The sequence below is a fragment of the Trifolium pratense genome, linkage group LG6, assembly GCF_020283565.1.
Source record: "Trifolium pratense cultivar HEN17-A07 linkage group LG6, ARS_RC_1.1, whole genome shotgun sequence".
NCBI classification, from domain to species: domain Eukaryota; kingdom Viridiplantae; phylum Streptophyta; class Magnoliopsida; order Fabales; family Fabaceae; genus Trifolium; species Trifolium pratense.
In genome coordinates, this window is record NC_060064.1 from 40079610 (window position 1) to 40101581 (window position 21972).

The following is a 21972-nucleotide window of genomic DNA, read 5'->3' on the forward strand; positions in this document are numbered from 1 at the left end:
AAACACATTAACTTCACTAAATATATTTTCCAAAAAATTCAATATATAAAACCTTTGCATATGATTTAATGAATTACTACTACAAAAGTAAAGACATATTGAGAGACACGATGTTAATAATCACTTAGCAACTTTGTGCACAAATATATGTTTATTCTACATATATATGATAATTTTGGTAATTGGTACATTTAAAATTAATTATATTGGTTTTCCTTCCAACCAACGACCGTAAAAATCCAGTGCCTCCCGTGGCTTATATTCCGGTACGGTGTGCCCAGCTCCCTGTATACCATCAATCAATATTATTATGTATACATATCACTATAGTTTAAATAAATATTATGTATAATAATAAAATGAATGGGTTTTAATTGCATTTAATTTAAAGAAATAAAATAAAATCACCAAACACACTTAGGTACCGTATGACCTAGTTTTTTTCCTTTTCTTTTGAGCTTATGCAAACAGCTTATGGAATATAAATTAGGTTTTATGTTATTTTATAAGTTTATATATTAGTCAAGATTGTATTTTTATAAGCTATTTTATCATAAACTACCTTGAAAAACTTATAATAATACATAAAAATTGCATAAGCTGTTTGCATAAACTCAAGAGAGGAGAAAAAAAAGCAAGGCCAAATAGGCTCTTAGTGACATGATGTGATAATAACTTTGGTGTGTTTATTTTATGATTCACCTTAACTGTGAGGAAGGTAAGGTTGTTCTCGTATGCTTGTAAGTACCTGCATGCAGAGCGAAATGTATTTCGATTAATCCAACATTATTTTATTGTTGAATTCATTTTCTAATGATATTTATTTATTAGATTAAAATTGCCAACATCCACTTTAAATTATAAGATAATAAAGATATTCCCTTAATTAGGGCCGGCCCTGTGGGTGTGCAAGGTGAGCCACCGCACAAGGCCTCAAACATTTAGGGGCCTCAAATTATTTATGTCGGTCTATTAAAAAATATATATATGAAAAAAAAAATAATGACTTTGTTACTACTAAAAATATTTTAGTACTAAAAAAAATTAATAGACACACTCTTAATTTTATAAGTAAATTTGATAATGATATTAGATTGAAGATGTATTTTAATGTTATTGATTAAAATATGTCGCTTTTAGATATTATTTACTATGATGACTATTTTTTATGTTATTTACAATTCAAATAGAGAATGACTTTTAAACAAAATTGTATTTTTTATTAAAGATTTATTTTTAATTTTCAAACCGAGCCTCCAAATACTCGGGACCAGTCCTGCCCTTAATACTAGTACAAGCAATTGATTCTTTTAAAATAAAAACTGCTTAAGAAAAATAAATATTTTCTCTAGTGTTTTTTATAAGCTAAAAACAAAACTTTAATTCATTAAGACCAAAGAAGCATCTTGAAAATAGTTGATTTCATTAATATATCTCTAAAATTTAAATTTATTCAATAAATACGTCTACATAGCTACTCATATTTCACCAACTTATTTATTTCAAATATTCTTTCTCTGTAATAAATAAATAAAAGCACAAATAAAATTTAACATTTAATACTTTTGTACGAAGTCAAAGCTATTCTTTTATAAAAAGAATTGACATTTTTATTTCTTATAGTATAAAAAGCATCTTGGTTTGCTTAGCGCTCTGAAATGGGTTCATGATTTGCAGCTAGAAAATGTGGACTTTGAACTAGACTCCAAGAATGTTGTTACAAGCTTTCATAGTAAGCACAATAATGTGTCTGAGCTTGGTGATGTTATTAGAGATTGTGTTCGTTTGCACAAAACTTATTTTAGAAACTCTAGTGTTGAGTTTATTAGGAGACAAGCCAATGAGGTTGCTCATGCTCTAGCAAGGGTGGCCACTTCTATAGCTAGTTTCCACCTTTTCATTGATATACCCACTTGTATTGTTAACATTCTAAATAATGAAATGCTATAAACTTTTTACTGTCAAAAAAAAAAAAAAAAGGCAAATGCTAAATAGTGCCCCCGGGCACTCTTTAAGTCCTTAAATAGTAAGTTTTTTATAGAATTTTTATGGAAATGCGTAAAGTCAACGCATTGAAAATTAAAGTGTTTAATTTTTTGAATAAAAAGTTTCTTTTAATAGAATGCTTAAAGAGTGCCCGGGACACTGCAAAACCCTAATAAAAATGGGAAGAGTAATATATTCTTGAAGTAGATGCAAAACTTTATAAAGGAAATTAGTATTTCCACTGAATTTATTTATAAGCAAAAATTATTTTTTAAATTTATTGATCAACTGATATATCTAGCCTATATTTAAACTACAAACATCAATCGTTCAATAAATTTAAAAAATAAATTTTATTTATACTCCCTCCGTTTCTTTTTATTTGTCGTTTTAGAAAAAAATATTTGTTTCAAATTATTTGTCGTTTTGATAATTTAAGGTTATATTTTGTCTATTATATTGTCATGTAAATTCCAAATATTTAGGAGTAGTTGTTGAAACCATAAAAGATTCACTAGTGGAAAAAACGCTTTTTAAGTCGGTTAAAATTGACTTTTTAAGTCGGTTCCACGTCTGACTTAAGAAAAGCCGACATAAGAAGTATTGACGTCTTAAGTCGGATTTGGACCTGACTTAAAAAATACTTCTTAGGTCTGTTTGAATCCACCTCTTAAGTCGCATTTGACCTGACTTAAAAAGTACTTCTTAGGTCTGTTAGAATCCACTTCTTAAGTCAGATCAATACCTGACTTAAAAAGTACATCTTAGGTCTGTTAGAAGTATTGACTTCTTAAGTCTGATTTTGTACCCGACTTAAGAAGTTATTTATTAAGTCGGACATAATCAACCGACCTAAAAAGTTGATTTTTTTTTTTACGTTGGATTTTTTTCCACGTATGCTTTTTTCCTTGTGGGTTTTTTTTAAGCAGTTTTTTTTTTTGTAATGACACTTTTATTTGGGTGGCACATATATACTTAAACTAATAGCATACACTTCTTGCAAAATAATAATAATAATAAAACCATAGAAGAAAAAAATTATTGTATATAATATATTGTAAATTAAAATAAGGGTATAATAGAAAGATAGAGGTATTCTTAAATGAAAAATAATTTACACTTTATTAATTTATTGTTTTTTTTTTCTAAAATGAAAAATAAAAATAAAAAGGAACGGGGGAGAGAGTACTACTAGCTACTATGATTTTTTGGGTAGATATTGAAAAAGTGAGAGAGAAATTAATTACCCAGCAACTTGGTCATTAGAGTTCCATGGTCTCCATTCATCCACAATCTTGTATCCCAAAGATCTTGTCCAAGCCTCACTTCCAGTAAATGGTACACACATATCATGGTCACCACTGTCATAAAAAATTAATGCGTGCATTTATTAGTTTTCAAGATCCAAAAAATATTAATACTTTAATACAAGAATTCATTGAACATTGCACGTACACCAATACATAATTTTAATTACGAATATTTTTAATTGTCTATTAGTAAAAAATATTTCATCTGGTCCTTTTTATAAGGAACACTTTGAAAAAATTACACAGACCAAGAAAGCACATTTAAAATAGTTATTTTCATTTAATACTCTTACAAATTTAAATTTATTTCATGTATACCCTTATTTAATTACTCTTTATTCAACAAACTTACTTATTTTTAAATTCTCTCTCATAATAAATAAGGGCATAAGTGAAATTGAACATTTAAAACATTTGAAAATTGGTCAAAGTTTCTTATAAAAAGGACCAAATTTTTTTCCAAAGTGTTCCTTATAAAAAGGACCGGAGGGAGTATAATAAGATTTTATATGATACTACATTTATATATTATTAAAAAATATCGTTAAAACAAAATATATAACAATGTATTTTGTTAAAGTAGATCTTATAAAATGAGACGGCATTGCTCAAATCAAATTGAACAAGATGCATCATGCTTGGAAGTTCATACCTGAAAATAAGTGCTCTATATCCCAATCTTGTTAGATTCTTGTGGTAAGGAATCATGCTTCCAGCATCATGCTCGTAACGTATTCTATCTGAACATAATTCCCACCTATCACTTGCCTGTGATTAATTATAATTAAATAAATTAATTAGTTAGTCCCCAGTTTATTAATTCTTGAATGCATAATTATTTTTTAAAATTTATCGGATAACCGATGTATTTAATTTAGTAAATTAAAAGAGTAATAATTTAAGGAAAATGCTAACTAGTGCCCCCGGGGCACTAGTTAAGGATACTAATTATAGTAAAATTACATTGAAACTTGTGTAGTCAATGTTTGTAAAATATAAAAAGTGTCATTTCCAATGCAAAAATTGTTTTTTTTGTATCCTTAACTAGTGCCCCGGGAGCACTAGTTAGCATGACCCTAATTTTAATTATATTTGATTTTTACTTGTTGTATACCTCATTAACATGAATGGCTTTCCTTACGTCAACGTTGTTTAGCCAAGCGATTGCTACTTCATCATTCTGCGCTTAGCCAAAATCAAGTAAACATATCACAATTTATATATCATTTCATTTTGATTATAATCTGATTATACTGATTTAATTATAATCTGACAAAAAATAAAATTATAACCTATTAACTATGTGTAATGTATAGGTAGTTTTTCTAGCCTTAGCGCAAGTTGTTAATGTGCAGTGTATGAAAGTGTTACTGATATTTGCATTATATAATTGAAAGTGTTACTGAAGGAAGCAATTATATGATGAAAAACTTACAAGACAAGGGACATGTCCCAAATTGTTAGCCATTAATTGAGGCCATAGGGTAACAGGACCATCTCTGACTGGTGCTCTAAAAGGCCAAGCTCTACCAAACATCCTCTTTCTCACTGGGAGAGGTCTCTCTGTTTTCCCTAAATTTTGGAAACTCAATGGCAAGTTAGAGCTTTTGTTTCTTGCAACTTCAGGATCATGGTAGCATGGCTCTAATATGTTGTACACATTAAGACCATCAACAGCCTGATATATCATATAACATTCATCAATAATCAATAATAATAATAATAATAATAATAATAATAATTTACGTTGTCAGTGCATTGTAACTAATCACCTGTATAACTTTATGATAGATTGACATTAATTTGTTTTGACCGTGTATATTAATTAAATCTTACAATGAATATCTTACCCTATCAACTTTTTCCATGCTCTTAGAGCATGTATCATCCCCGGTATTAGAATCGTAGTTGTAATTTTCTTTGCAATTAGCTTGTACATCCTGGGGGAGTGGGAAAATAAAACTTTATTCATAATCACATAAAATAGAACATGTGCAAAAATGATGAGCTAATTGTTGGAATACTTTTGTTAGATAAAACATTGAACCATATACAATGAATTTTTCATTAAATAAACTATTAACAAAAACAAAAATCAAGACGAAAACAAAAACTAATCAAAATTCAGTAGCCGGCCCATTTTCCACAAGAACATACAATATACCCAAATTCGAAAATTTCTCATCTCACCCACTCACTTTCTCATCTCACCCACTCACTTTCTCACCTACCCCCGGTTTTTGTAGTATCAAACTCACACCTGAAACTCATTTACCCACCCCTTTATATATTAAATTACTTATTTATCCCTATGTATTTTGCTCCATTTTTAGTTTTTGAATGATGTACTAGTGCATGTTGTAGTGATGATAACATTTGATGAATTGTTTAGTAAAAAAAAAAATATATTTTGAAATTTAAAAACTATATTACCAAATTATGCTACATTTTGCATTTTATCAAATATAGTTCGGGTCGGGTTTGAGCAAATAATCAATTATGCTTGTTTTTGTTACGAGCTTCTTGTTTGGGTGAAAAAATTCGAACCCAGCGGGTGTGGATTTCATTTTTCCGCCCGAACAACATTTGGGTTTGGTGGCACCCAAATATATGAGTGCAGGTTTGGGTAGTATCAAACCCGCACCCATGGGCACCCATTGTCATCCCTAAATGTGGGGGACCAAAATTGCTCGTTTGAAACTAGGGGGACCAAAATCGCTCGTTTGAAATTAGGGGGGCTAAAATCGCACAATTAGGAAACATGAGGGACCAAAATTGCAATGTAGTTTTTTTTTTTTTTGAGTAAACTATTTGTTAGCCTAATAATCTTTTTTATATTATAAGCTTGTATACACAAGTAAACCCTAAACCCTAATTTGTTTTCTCCGTTTTTCCTCCATTTTATCTTGCAATTTTTATTAAAAAATAATACAATTTTGTCTTGATTAGGATTCGAACCCGCAATCCTTCAATGCAAGACAATATTTCCAACCACTGTGGCAAGTATACCAATTGTGATTAAAATTATGTGCAATAATTGATAAGTACCATCAATTTTAAAAGTATATCATAACAAAATTATTGTTGACTATATTATTCATTACGAAATATTTTTATGTTTTTTCTGATGAATGATTTTTTTTCTACCGGATCATAAGTTTAGAGAATAATTATCACGTTTGAAAAATTATATATATATTCTCATACTATAACACCTTCAACAATATTGAAATCTATTAAAAAAAAAACATATTTCACATTTCAATATCTCTTCTTTAACAACTTCAATAACCTACGGTCACATCTTGGTTTAACCTGTCATTGATGAGCACGGTGCTAACGGAACGGTGATGCGCTGGCTGGTGGATAGGATACACTTGGATAATTAAAACCAATTTTTCAGTTTCTTTTTCCAAAGAGACAACGCATGAACTACCAACAACAACTGCTTCATTTTCTTTCTTCTTTTCCGTCGTCAACCACCATCACCGCTCAAATTCCGGTAACACCAGATCTCCTTCTAGCGTCTTTTTTGGTCACTGTCGTCCATCTTTGAATGTGCCACAACAACTGTTAGTCTCCTCTCTTCTTCCTCTACAAAACCCACCCCCAAAAAATCACTATCGGGCCAACTTTTTCGGCGGCCAGCGCGTCGGAAAGCAAGCTAATTTCGTTTCTTTCTTATGGAAATCAAAGCAATTTCATGGAATGTTTGTTTTGGATCTAGTTTTATCAGACGACTACTAAAAATACAATTCTTTTAAAAAGAAATATTGATACTGTTTTTAATAAAAATTACAACTTAAATTTAGAAAGTAATTCTTTATTAATATAATTTTTTTTTTAAATAAATAAACTAGTCAAATTATTTATAAGTTATGGAGTTTTTTATTTATAAAAAAAAAATAATAGTTGTGTAAATTCATTATAAAAATCTTAAATAAAAGAAAACAAAACTATCCCAAGGGGAAGTGAAACCCACGACCAGTGTTTTAAAAACCGGACCGGACATCGAACCAGTGAGTGCATTGGTTTACTGGTCGAACCACTGGGTCACTGGTTCAACCGCATGACAAACCAGATTAAATCGGATTAAATCGATAGAATGAACCGGTCTCTATGATAAAATTATATAGTTATTAAACCGGTCGAATAAGATAACTCGATCTTTGAAAAAAACCATAAAAATTATAAAAATGGGTATTTATCTATTCTATTATAAGCTATCAATTATTGTCCTTGTGAACTTGACTTTAAAAAAAACTATTAGTTATTATAGGTTGTCTATTGTGAAGGCCCAATATACACATTTGATGCTATTAATAAGAACGATTATTTTTACTTCGTTAATATATTTATAAGACATGAATTAGGAAATTGAGATTAAATATAATTATTTGATTAGATAAAAAGGGATAAATAAAGAAATAAAAAATAAACTTAGTAACTGTTAAAAAAAAATCAGTAGAAAACAACTACACAACCAACATATAATATATAGGGATAAATATGTTTTTAGTCTCTACGCCAACCCTAATATTTATCACCACTATATCAATGCATATATAAATGCAAGTAGTGGCAAAAAAAATCACCGTTTTAATTATTCTTTGATCCAAATTGTCCAAAATCAAAAGAAATCACTCTTAGCCCAAAATGATAGTGACCCAAGCCCATTGAGATACATAGATGCATAACCCTAAGTCAAATATAATTGAAGAAAAGTAGCCGCCATCACATTTTTCTTCATTGATTATTCTTTTTTCACTTTTTCTAGAGAAGTTCTACTTCATCTTCTCTATACTTCATCTTCCCTGTTTATTCTTGAGTAATCGGTCAATTTAGTCCCTAAATTATCACTCTCTCACCAACTTAGTCCCTAAACTATTAAAAACAACTAAAAGGTCCCTAATCTATTTTTCATCCGTCAATTTAGTCCCTAAACTATCACTCTCTCACCAACTTAGTCGCTAAACTATTAAAAACAACTAAAAGGTCCCTAAACTATATTCATATCCTTCAATTTAATCCCTCATAAACATCATTTTATGATTCCTAAAACATCATTTTATGATTCCTAACAAACCTGTTATAATATCTCCAAGGCACTTCTTAACACACTGGCATGGATGAAAAAAGCTAGCTCCTACTAGTATTACCAATAACACAACCAGCCTGCAAAGATAATTCACCATACAAATACTTGGAATTTAATAAGACTTTGTTAGCATACTACATATAATGACACTTTTGTACCCTTTATGTCATCATTATACACACTAACACACCCCAAAACATTCCTTACAATAACAGAAGAAAAGGAATAGAAGGATAAAAAAACTCCCAGACCCGCAAAAAACATGAGATCACAACATAAATGATCTCTATTCTGTGTTAAAAAAACAAAAAATACCGACAATTGCCACTTTTTTCATACTAAAGATCTCTTTTCGTTCTAAATGATTATTCTAAAAGAATGAATTGAGTTCGGCGACTAAAGGTTATATTTGTGTTGCGAGCAAAATGGTTGTTGCCGGAGAGTGGAGTGGTTGGCGGCGAGCAGTGTGGTTGTTTTTGTTGAAGCACGTGTAAAAAGAAAGGGTGATAATATTTTAGGATTTTATAGACAAGTTAACCGAGGACTAAATTGACGGATGAAAAATAGATTAGGGACCTTTTAGTTGTTTTTAATAGTTTAGGGACTAAGTTGGTGAGAGAGTGATAGTTTATGGACTAAATTGACGGATGAAAAATAGATTAGGGACCTTTTAGTTGTTTTTAATAGTTTAGGGACTAAGTTGGTAAGAGATTGATAGTTTAGGGACTAAATTGACGGATGAAAAATAGATTAGGGACCTTTTAGTTGTTTTTAATAGTTTAGGGACTAAGTTGGTGAGAGATTGATAGTTTAGGGACTAAATTGACTAATTACTCGTTTATTATTCTTCCCGTCTTCTTCTTTATTCTAGTGCTTGTTATTCGTTTACTTCACTTCTTTTCAGTTTTTATCTCACCTGTACATGGATCCGCCCCCTGAGCACGGTGATGAAGCAACGGCGGTGGACGGAGAAGATGAAGATCCGCCGTTTATGTTTTATTTTCCAATCTTCTTACTGTTATTTTCTAAAAAGTAAAACGACAGTCGTGTGGTTCAGGAAAAAAAAATGCCGTTGACCCGTCGGTTTTTCAAAATCGTCGGTTCACCGGTTTTCACCGGTTTCCTCTAGTTCAATAGCTTATCTGATCCAACATTCGGACCAGACCGGTGCACCTCCGATTCCCGGTTCAACCGGTCGGACCGGCCGGTCCGGTTTTTAAAACACTGTCCACGACCTTAGGGTCTTAAATTTCGGACAGGTGTGCGCACCACTAAATCAGGGAGTCTTTTAAGAAATTAGTTATCAGAAACAATACTTAACTTATAGTTTAAATGATGGTTTTGAAATAAAAAATTGAGGCTCCAATTTTTTTAAGGTCCTGGGCTGGAGGCCTGGTTACCCTGACCCGAAATTGAGCCTGAGTTTTAGGTCTCTCATCTTTATTATTTTGTTCATCATTTTCATTTGATTTGTTTTTTTTTTTTATCTCAAATGGGAAGGTCAAATTTTTTCTGTGGAGTAGATATAACTTTTTTGAGAAATTTCTGGAGTTTCTGGATGAATGTGCAATGTGGTTTGTTCCTCTTCATCCGTAAAATTATGGATTGGATGATGTTCATGCTGAATTTATGGTTCTCCTCACCCAATCTATTTTTTTTTTCTTTTTATCTATGGTAATATATATTTTTTGGAATAATCTTAATTTATTTTAAATTAAAATATGTGAGTCATTTAATGAAATGCTAACACATTACTCTTTTAGCCACATCATGTCCAAGTCTGTATTTCTGTTTGCCACGTGTACATTTTTTACGGTGTTAAGTTAATTTTTAACGAAAAGGATTAACTTACTATGACGGTAATAATGTAAGGAATTCAATTGGTACTTTAAATATAAGGAATCAAATTAAACTTAAAATAAACCTAAAATATGTAGTTAAGCCAAACATATTTTAATAAAAAAGTAAAAATATGCCTTAAAAAAGTGTAATAAAAATATAAATTGATAATATAATAATCAATGTTAACTCAAACTTAAAAATAAATAAATAAAAAGATTATAAAGGTAGTATCTGTTTTTGTCAAAGAAAGTGGCTGTATTTATCAATTTATTAAAGTTACTAACCTCATAAATAGCGTCTGATATGAGGCCCATTCCGTGCACAAATGGGATAAAAGCATTGTCATCAAATGTTGGGTCCGTGACACCATTTCCCACTAAGTAACCCTACATAATTTACAACAGGTTAATTAAGGCTAATGTTAGGGTAGATCACTTTCACAAGGTTCATCGTGGACAAGTGATCTACTGAATATGAATTTTAAGAAATTTACTGTTAGATTGAAAATTTATATCGTATAGATTATCCATAGATTTTTTAAAAATCATTTGATATGTTATTGAGGTCTATCAAGATTTACGTTATTTAATAAACCGTTAATCTTGATGAGTCTCAATAACGTATCAAATGATTTTTATTTTTCTAAATTTTTCTATGGGTGATCTATATGATATAAATTTTCAATCCAACTGTGAATTTTGTAAAATTCGTATTCGTTATAATGTTATTCATGTGATCCACCATGGATCATTTGATGAAGTGGTCCATATTAGAATTTACCGGTTAATTAAATGCTAAAATAGTTTAAGCTACTGTATATGCTACTTTTATCTTTTTCTTTTTTTTGGATTGGGTTAGTACCTTCAAATTGATCACGGGCTTTGTAAGACTCCGGATTCCTGGCATGTCATACACAAATGTTTTATGCTACAATTTAACATCATATCATATCATATACTGATGCAAATTTTGAAAAACTAGTATCATTAACCCTTGATTAGTTTATACTATCTTTCTCTAATTATAAATCCCATTTAGATTATACACACTTCATAAAAGTCTAGAACATAATATTAGTTAGTGGTTGAGAATATTAATAGTGGAAAATAGTTAACCTTTTTTTTTAACAACAAATATATTATTATTAATAATCACATCTCTACACAAGAAGTACAAAACCCTAAAAGAGGGATTACAATACAAATGCACAGTATGGAAAATAGTTAACTGTTAAATTAAATGAAAACATTGTTGAAAAAGTTACGTAATAAATAGTGTCCGTGTATCTTAAAGTGACAAATAATATTTTTGACAAGAAAAACATTACAAATAAAATGGCGGAGATAACTTTTATCCACGAGTTCATAACTTCATATTCAAAGAAAATTTTAAGGTTTATATATTAGAAATGACAAACTTATAGAAAAATGTTACAAAGTTATAAAAATATATGATATTAGGACAATTAATATGAAAGTATAATCCTAATTAATTAAAAAGGTTAATTATCTTTTTATTCTCTACATTTTACTTTATAGTAAAGAATAGTCCATACATTTTTTTTATGAGATAAGAAAGTCCTAAAATTTTTTTACACCATAAAAAAAATATAAGGACTATTCTTGACGGTTGGATAAAATGTATGGATTAAACACATATTTAACCCTAATTAAAATATCGTTACCTTTAGCAATTTCAAAAGCTAGAGTGGGTACGTAAATTCCAGCATAAGACTCCCCAGAAACATAAAATGGATTAGCCTGGAATTCTGGAAATTCCTCAAACCACTGCCAAGAAAAATAAAAACATTATATGTATATGTCATAATTTATTTTTATCTTAGGTGTAATTGTGACAACAAAACTAATAAGAGGATTGTAATTAACTTGATCAAATGTACATATGCTTTCATTTAAATGTTAAAATTTATTAATTTTTTTTTTTGGAAGTACCTTTAAGAGAAAAGCATGGGTATCAGAAGCAGTTTGTACGTCCCCAGTTGAGTATTTGGTTGTGTTCTTTGAGTAAGACAAGCCAACACCCGTGGGTGAATCCAAATATATAATATTGGAAACCTGAAATTAATTATACACATAAATTATCAATATAAGTTAAGGTATGTGAAATTTACTTCAAATCCATATTTACAAAAAATATCACTAAATTAATACTATTGTAAAAATATAACATAACTAATATTTAACTAATAAATTATATACATTGTAGTAAAAAATTACTAAATTAAGGACTATGATAACTTTTTTTTCAATATATATTTGATCAAAATTCAAAAGAAGAAAGTTTATAATAATTAGATGGAAATAAAGCATTGTTGATTTCAGGGTATCACGTGTGTTGTTAACCTTTGACCAGCTGTAAGGATTGTTATGCAAAGTGGGTAGCTTCTCTTTTGATTTTGCAGCCACGAAATTGAATGGCCCTGCATACAACATATATATTTCACAAATAAATATAAATAAATAATTAATTACATTTATTGAAGGTGCGTGATGGAAGAACCAAGAGAACAATCATAGTGTTACAGTATGTACATGTCAATGACCCAACATTAAATTTTCCTTTTTATGTATGCATATGCATTGTAGATTTGTAGGAGTAAACAAACATATTTATGTGAGAAACCGACACTTTTTCAATGTTTTATACGGATCGTTAGTTGGTTCCATAGTGCAAATGGTGTTAGACTTGATATGAAAGATTATGGTTCGATCTCTCACAACTGTGATCGGATGGGGGTTGGAACCACTTGATACAAAAACTGAACTCTCAAACCAGATTAGACGGTCAATTGGCAGAATACTGAATACCGGCTGTTAAAAAAATCGTTGGGGGCATAATCTCTATATAAAAAAAATTGTTACAAAGCATGATCTCTATGTTAAATCGGTTTAAACATGATTAAATCAGACAATTGTTTGGTAGAATAATTATTTGAGCTAATGTTTGAAGATGTTGAAAGAGTCAAATGACCCAAAATTTATTTTTGTGTAAAGGTGAAAATACAAATATACTAGTACTACTGATTATTAATATTTGAACCTATCACATTTTAGCAAGTTTAACTCGGTTGAATTTGGTTCAACTATAATGAAGGTTTTCTATTAAAAGAAAAAACTATCCTATGGTTCAAATGGGATTGACTCAATACATATTTTTTATCATGGAGTCTACATAAAACTTTAGCTTTTTAGTAAAGCTAATCATGTTCACGACAAAAAAAAAAAAAAAATTAGAGTCACCTAACATGAATAGAACATAGTGTTAAAAGTGATCAAACATGTTTGAAATTCAAATGTTGCATAGGACTATGAAATCCAATAAGGGTAGTGATTAGGTCAATTAGTGACAACTATTATATATATGTGCCCCGTCCCATACACAGGGGGCAGTTGAAGAATTTAATAAATTTAATGAGCGTGACATATATAAATATATATTTCCTCCGTCTAAAAATATATGCAAAAATATCTGATCTAAAATTTATATCAAATACATCAATATTTGTTGAATAATTTTTCTTATATTTTAGGACGGAATGAATACATATATTATATATTAAGATATAAGAAGTAGCAATAGCATACCATGTTCATAAACAAAGCCATCAAAGCTAGAACACCCAGGTCCACCATTGAGCCATAGAACAACCGGATCCTTACTTGGATTTCTTTCTGAACTAGCAAAGTAGTAGAACAAGTTCTTCCCATTTTCAGCATTTCCATCAATACTTATATACCTGAAATTAATCAAAATTTAATCAATACCATCAAATAAAAAGTTCCCTCTGAATTATTACAAAAAATAAATTATAATTAATGTGTTAGTGTTACATACCCTGAGTAATGGTTGGAGAGGAATTTGCCATTGAAACCAGGGAGTTGTGTGATGAGAGATCCTTGAGGGGCAGCTTCAACTAAGAGAAGCAACAAAAGTATGCATAGTGATCCTAGACACTTGTTCATTTTTGGCTATATATGTTCCTCACTCTGCAAATCTTAATGTGTTGTCAACAAGTACAATTGATTAAATCAAGAAAGGAATCCACACTCATATAAATAAATTATGTAAATGTTGGGTTGGGGGTGAGTGTGTAAGATAAAAACCGTCAATTTTCTAACATACTCCGTATCTTTTAAGGAGTGTGTCTCTTGTTTATTAGAATGAATATGTTGAGGTTACTATAAACTTATCTTAGTTAAAAGGATATTTTGGTTGGAGTTTGAATTTCGCTCAATTTATTTATTTTAAGGGTGAAATTTATAACCACTAAATTACTTTAAAAAAGAAAAAAAATGTTGAGGTAAAAAAATGTGTCATTTTTTTTTTAAGGAAAATGTTAACCCTGTTGGCGCAGCAGAAGCAAGAGTTTGGCTGGTTCAGAGGATGCACGGTTCAGAGGTTGTGATGCCTCTGACTCTGTTGCACTTCAGAGGATGGTTGCAGGCAAGCTCATAGGCGAGGAAGGCTTGAGCTTGAGCACACACACAGTTTTGCAAAAACTGTGTTTAACAAGATGAAAACGTTTCTTGATGATTTTGGTGAAAACTGATTATGAAAGCTTAGAGAAAAATAGAATTTTTATTCATCCTTAATGGGCCAAAAGTTTTATTACAATTGATACACTAAGGTGTATTTATACTTGTTACTTAAGCTACAAGTAACTACCTTGGCCTAACTAATTCCTAACAACTTTAGTTAGTTAGACTAACCAACTAACTACCTAGGATCAAACAAAACAAACTTCAAGATGAATTAACTGCTTTCTTAACACTCCTCCTTAATTCATGCTTGAATTGCAAACAACCAGTCCTAAGCTCCTCCTCAAAAACTCAAACCTGTCAAGCTTCACAGCCTTAGTAAAGCCATCTGCAAGCTGTACTTCAGTTGGACAATACTGTACTTCAATCATTCCATTTGTCACTTGTTCCCTAATGAAATGAAATCTGGTAGCAATGTGCTTGCTCCTGCCATGTGAAATTGGATTTTTAGCAAGACTTATAGCAGACTTGTTATCAATCCTTAGAATTAGAGGCTTCACTGGTTCACACTTGATTTCTATCATCACTGAATTTAACCAAATTGCTTGACATGCTGCAAAGGTGCCTGCTATATACTCAGCTTCACAAGATGAGAGAGCAGTCACAGCTTGTTTCTTTGTACACCAAGAGATTGCAGCATTATTGAACTTGAAAACATACCCTGATGTGCTCCTCCTATCAGTTATGTCTCCACACCAATCACTATCAGAATACCCTATCAAAGTACTCCCTGCACTGTTTGTACCAATAGGGAATAGCAAGCCAATTTCCAAAGTACCTTTGAGATATCTGAGGATTCTCTTAGCAGCTATCATGTGTGACTTCCTTGGATCATGCATAAATCTGCTGATAACACTCACAGCATAGCATATATCAGGCCTACTGTTGCACACATACCTCAATGAGCCAACTATTTGTCTGAACACAGTTGGATCAACCTTCTCTTCATCTGAGCACTCATCAATTTTTGTATTTGTTTCTGATGGATTTGATAATGGATTGCAGCTTTCCATTTCAAATTTTTCAAGCAATTCACCAATATACTTCTGTTGGTGCATTACTATACCATCTCCTCTTCTCATAAATTCCATTCCTAGAAAGAATGAAAGTTCACCAAGATCAGACATTTCAAATTCACTTTTGAGCTTGTCTTTCACTTTTGCAATTTCTGCAATTCTACTTCCAGTTATGAGCAAGTCATCAACATACAAGCAGATTATGACTATATCTTCATCTTTAGGGCAATGTACATATACACCAAACTCAGCAGCACACTTTTTAAACCCTATCTGAATCAGAAAGTCATCAATCCTTTTGTTCCATGCTCTAGGAGCCTGTTTCAAGCCATATAGTGCCTTATACAGCTTATACACCATTGATTCTTTTCCTTTTATTTCAAAACCTGGAGGCTGTGATACATACACTTCCTCATCAAGTGGACCATTCAGAAATGCTGATTTCACATCCAGATGGTACAGGCTCCATTTGTTCTTACAGGCCAATGCTACAACCAACCTCACAGTCTCTATTCTAGCAACTGGTGCAAACACTTCATTGTAGTCAATTCCATGTTTCTGTAAGAATCCTCTAGCAACTAACCTTGCTTTATGCTTTGAAACTGTGCCATCAGGGTTCAATTTCACTTTGAACACCCATTTCACATCAATTTTCTTTTTCTTGTCTGGCAAGTCAACTAGCTTCCAAGTCTGATTTTTCTCAATTGACTTCAGCTCTTCTTCCATTGCCCTCTTCCACACATTACTTTTCAAAGCATCTCTGTAGTTCAATGGTTCAGAATCAGCTAGTAATGCAAAGTGAATGAGATCACCTTCATCATTCACTGCATTGTCTTGAGTAACTTCACAATCATTCAATCTAGCTGGTACACGTTTGGTTCTTTGAGTCCTTGCAATCATATGAATTCTATCATCATCATCACTTGATAAATTCATATTACCATCACTATCAGTACCTTGATTCTGAATAGTTTCAACAGCAGGTTCACCTTCATCATCTCCATCAGATTCATCACTTGAACTTGGATAGATGAAAGTTGACTGCACTTCACTATTGTACACTGGTTCCTTCTCCCATTTCCATTTCTCTTCTTCATTCACAATTACATCTCTGCTAATGTGAACCTTCTGAGTAACTGGATTGTATAGCTTGTAGGCACCAGTTGGATGATATCCTATGAGTATCATTATTTCACTTTTATCCTCAAGTTTGGTTCTTCTAGCATCTGGTACATGTTTATAGCATAATGAGCCAAAAACCTTGAGGTGTTTCACACTTGGCTTCCTCCCACACCAAGCTTCCTCTGGCACAACTTTCAGTTTCTTAGTTGGACATTTGTTCAGAATGTAGGCTGCAGTAAGTACTGCTTCACCCCAGAACTTGTGTGGCAAATTCTTCTGCTTGATCATGCTTCTTGCCATATCTAACAATGTTCTGTTTCTTCTTTCAGCTAGTCCATTGTGCTGTGGTGTGTATGGAGCAGTAACTTCATGTGTAATGCCTTGATTAGTACAGAAGTTCTCAAACTCTCTTGAGGTGTACTCTCCACCACCATCTGTTCTCAGAATCTTAATTGATTTCTCACTTTCTTTTTCAATTAAGACTTTAAACTTCTTGAATACTTCTAAAGCTTCACTCTTTAGCTTCAAAGTGTATAACCAGATCATTCTGCTGTATTCATCAACAAATGTGATGAAATACTTGCTTCCCCCTAATGATGCAGCTTCAAATGGACCACAGATGTCACTATGAATCACTTGCAATACACCACTAGCTCTCTTGGGCATTTCAGCTACAAAAGGTTTTCTACTGTGCTTACTCTTCACACATATCTCACATATGGACTTCTTAGTCTTAAACTTAGGCAGGCCATACACCAATTCCTTAGAATTTAAATCACTGAGGCTTCTATAGTTCAAGTGTCCATACCTTTTGTGCCAAAGTGCTTCAACCTCATCAATCACTGTGGTAGACATGCACATCATATCTACACTTGAGATTCTACACTTGTAGGTTCTGTTGTTTGACAAGCTGCACATCAAGATCAAGTTCTTCATTTTGTCAAACAGCTTCAGTGCATTATCCTCCATACTTACAGAGAACCCTTTTTGCACCAATTGACCTAAACTGAGCAAATTGCAATTCATACTAGGGACAAATAACACTTCAGAGATGATCACTTTACCTCCCTTCTTACTTTTGATCACTATGTTACCAATACCTTCAGCAGCAAGTTTTCTCCCATCTGCTAGTTTTATACTAGACTTTTTGCTTGCATCAAAATTGGTTAACCATTCTCTATGTGGTGTCATATGATTTGAACACCCTGAATCAAGAAACCATTCTTCATTCTTCTCACACTCATCCCCTATAGTAGCCATCATCAAGACTGACTTTACATCACTTTCTTCTGCAACATTAGCCTCTTGTTGATCTTTCTTGTACCAACACTCATCTGCAAAATGGCCAAGCTTCTCACAATTGTAGCATTTCACCTTGCTTTTATCAAAGTTCTTCTTTTTGTTTTTACCTTTGGCAAAACCTCCTCCTTTAGAGGATTCAGCTTTGTCATCAGTTTTTGAACTCTGATCTTTAAGCCACTTTGGTTTATCTTTGCCTTTCTTTTTGTAGTTCTTGCCATTATCTTCTTTCTTGTTGGTTTGAGCTTGCAAGGCTTGTTGTTCTTTCTTTTCTGAACCTCTACTGAGAACTTTAATCTCATGTGCTTCCAAAGCACTTTGTAATTCTTCAATTTTCATAGTAGCTGTATCTTTCACATACTCTATAGCTATTACCACATTATCAAAGTTTGGAGTTAAGGATCTAAGCACTTTCTCTACTACCATTTCATCAGTGACAGTCTCTCCACAGTTTTGCATTTGATGAACAAGTGCAAGAAGTTTTGAGAAGAAATCACTTACTTTTTGATCCTCTTCCATCACCATAGACTCATATTGCCTCCTAAAGGCCTGTAATTTCACCTTCTTGACCTTGGTTCCACCATCATGGTAACCCTCGAGTATATCCCAAGCTTCTTTAGACTTAGTTGATTTTGAAATCTTTTCAAAATGCTGTGCATCACAATTCTGCTGGATATAGAACAAAGCCTTGCAGTCTTTTTTCTTGTTTTCTTTGTAGGTATTTCTCTGATCATTGGTTGGATTTGCTCCCAACTCATCGTATCCATTCACCACTACCTCAAGACACTCTTGTGCTCCAAATAAGGACTTCATCACTGCACTCCATCTATCCCAATTCTTTCCATCAAGAATCAGAATGTTTGTACCAAAACCTTGGGTGTTCATCTTGAATTTTCAAGAAATCAATCTACACAGCTCACTTTGTGTTTCTCCACTTGATTCCTTCACAATTCACTCTTGTTACCTGTGATTGAACCAGGCTCTTGATGCCAATTGTTGGCGCAGCAGAAGCAAGAGTTTGGCTGGTTCAGAGGATGCACGGTTCAGAGGTTGTGATGCCTCTGACTCTGTTGCACTTCAGAGGATGGTTGCAGGCAAGCTCATAGGCGAGGAAGGCTTGAGCTTGAGCACACACACAGTTTTGCAAAAACTGTGTTTAACAAGATGAAAACGTTTCTTGATGATTTTGGTGAAAACTGATTATGAAAGCTTAGAGAAAAATAGAATTTTTATTCATCCTTAATGGGCCAAAAGTTTTATTACAATTGATACACTAAGGTGTATTTATACTTGTTACTTAAGCTACAAGTAACTACCTTGGCCTAACTAATTCCTAACAACTTTAGTTAGTTAGACTAACCAACTAACTACCTAGGATCAAACAAAACAAACTTCAAGATGAATTAACTGCTTTCTTAACAAACCCGTGGTATTAGACTCTAAGAGCACATGTTAAGATATCAAATATAGAAATTTTATTTTATAAAGTGGTCATTCAATTTTTTCAAAAGCTTAAATTTTAATTTTTACGATAAATAGTTACTATTTTTGAAATAGAATACATGTTAACATGACATTTTTTTTAACAATCTAAGATTATTGGCTGAGCTAGAAAATTTATAAAGTCTAGACAAAATTTTAGTTTAGTTTTAAACAAAAATTTTAGTTTTACATTGAAAATCTGTATTTTGAACAAAAAAGTATCAGTTTTGTCTTAAACTAACTCTTACAAATCCCAATTTTACCTTAAATTAACTCATAAAATACCAAAAAATAATTACCAGAATCTGGACAAGTGTCCAGGTTGACCGGGCAGTGGATCCGCCACCGTCCATGATGTATTTTGTGGGATGAATAGTTTTTTTTAACATATCTCTTTTAAAAAGAGTCTTTTTAGTTTATTCAAATTAAAATACCTTTATATCAAAAGTGCTACTCTCTCCGTATTAAATTTTTGGTCGTTTTAAGATATAATAAATTTAAATAAACTTATACAATTTTATCCAATTCACTTAATAAAATAAAAACTCACTTAATGCAAGATTAAAAGGAAAAATATCGTGTCTTGTTTTTTTTAAAAGGATTAAAAATCATGGATGGAAAAATATTAAACTATTGAGATAAATAAATTTCATGAATGATTAAACCAAAAATAGACTAATTTGTAAAGTGATAAATACTGATATTTTATTAAAAATGATTTAAAAGGCTGATCACTTACAATTTAATTTGAATTTTTCTCATGAATAGTAAGTGTCACGTTTAATAATATACTAAGAGCACTTAGCTCAAAATTCAAACAAAGACAAAGTATTTGGTTGGCTATTAATATTATATTTCCATTGACTACATATGTGATTGTACACTCAGCATGGTCGTTCTAAGGCTATCAACAATGGTTTTGGGTTTAAACCCCAATTTTTTCACTTCCCAATACTCCACATCATTTTCTCTCTCTTCCACATACCAATTAAACTATTATTCAACTTTCACTCCTACAATGGTTTAGTTTAAACCAAATACTCTCTCTTCCAACTCACTTTCATATACCCCACATTCTTTATTTATATTATTTAATTTTGTATAATAATAATTATTATTTATATTTTTTTGAAATAATGAATATTTTTTTACATATTTAATATTATTATTCTTCCTTAATTTATCAGCTAAATTTATGAATATGACCATAATTTTTTTATTATTATTAACTCAATTAAGATACGCAAAAACAACTCGATTATAGTAGAAATTGTTACACACGGAGTACAATTAGTAAAACACATAAATAAATAAAAAGTGTAGCACACAATACAAGTTACTCGACACATGAAATAAACCAAACTCGTAAATCACACTTTAAAATACTTTAAGTTTTGCTCAGTGGTCCATTTGACATTTTTCTTCCTACTTGGACGAATTTCCTCAACATTTTCTTCAGTTTCAACATTAACACCACTAGCGTTTCCGAGCGACATTTGAGTTGAAAATTCAGGAATTTCAGTGATTTGAACATTTGAATTTTGGTTTGAGAAACGAGGATTAGCATAATGGGTTGTTTGGGAAGAATGGTGTCCATAATGCATCATGGATCCGTATTGTGGTGGATAATTTGGCACAGTTGAAGGCATACCAAACATAGGTGCAAAACCATAATTTGATGGATTTTGAGGTTGTGGTTGGTTAGGGTTTTGGTTGTTCACCGGAAAATTGCTTGAACTTTGGCTATGAAATGGATGATTATTCATGTTTTGGTTGTTACATGAGTAATTGTTTTGATCCATTGCACAAATAAAAACTAGAGAAGGAAGTGTAAAAATGAGTTTTTTTTTTCATGTTAAAAGTATATGAAACCATATCTCTATTTATAGAGTTTTAAAAATTATGAATTTTGGTATTAAAAAAAAAATATTTAAAAAAATATACTATGCAATAATTGCCCTAAAAGTATTAGAATAAATAAAAATATACACACCCAATCAAAATATGACAAATATATATACATTTAAAAAAAAAAACGAAAAAACAAAACTCACCTAGCTATTAAGCAAGTGCATCACACTTGCTGGAAGTATCCAATCTGATCGTGCCACGTGTCCATTACACTCCCTCATCTTTCCACTTTCCCACTCTCCCACTTTCTCTCTTTCTCACCTTTTCAATTTAATCCCGGTTGAATAAATTCAACCCCTCTCTCCTCCATCTCATTCAACTCCAACATTAAACTCACCATTGCATCT

The 21972-nt window shown here is 31.6% G+C and overlaps 1 protein-coding gene across 1 annotated transcript; it reads right to left on the reverse strand.

Annotated features, from left to right (window-relative positions):
- Nucleotides 1–62: 62 nt before the first annotated feature.
- LOC123889002 (serine carboxypeptidase-like 20) lies at nt 63–14397 on the reverse strand. The gene is made up of 14 exons (XM_045938175.1): nt 14092–14397; nt 13842–13993; nt 12600–12676; nt 12189–12311; nt 11921–12023; nt 11098–11135; nt 10521–10622; nt 5147–5236; nt 4732–4974; nt 4411–4476; nt 3949–4064; nt 3234–3347; nt 703–748; nt 63–285 (listed from the first exon to the last, which is right to left on the reverse strand). Exons 1-14 carry the CDS (start codon nt 14217–14219, stop codon nt 202–204), a joined length of 1482 nt encoding a protein of 493 aa, XP_045794131.1. The 5' UTR covers nt 14220–14397; the 3' UTR covers nt 63–201.
- Nucleotides 14398–21972: the final 7575 nt, after the last annotated feature.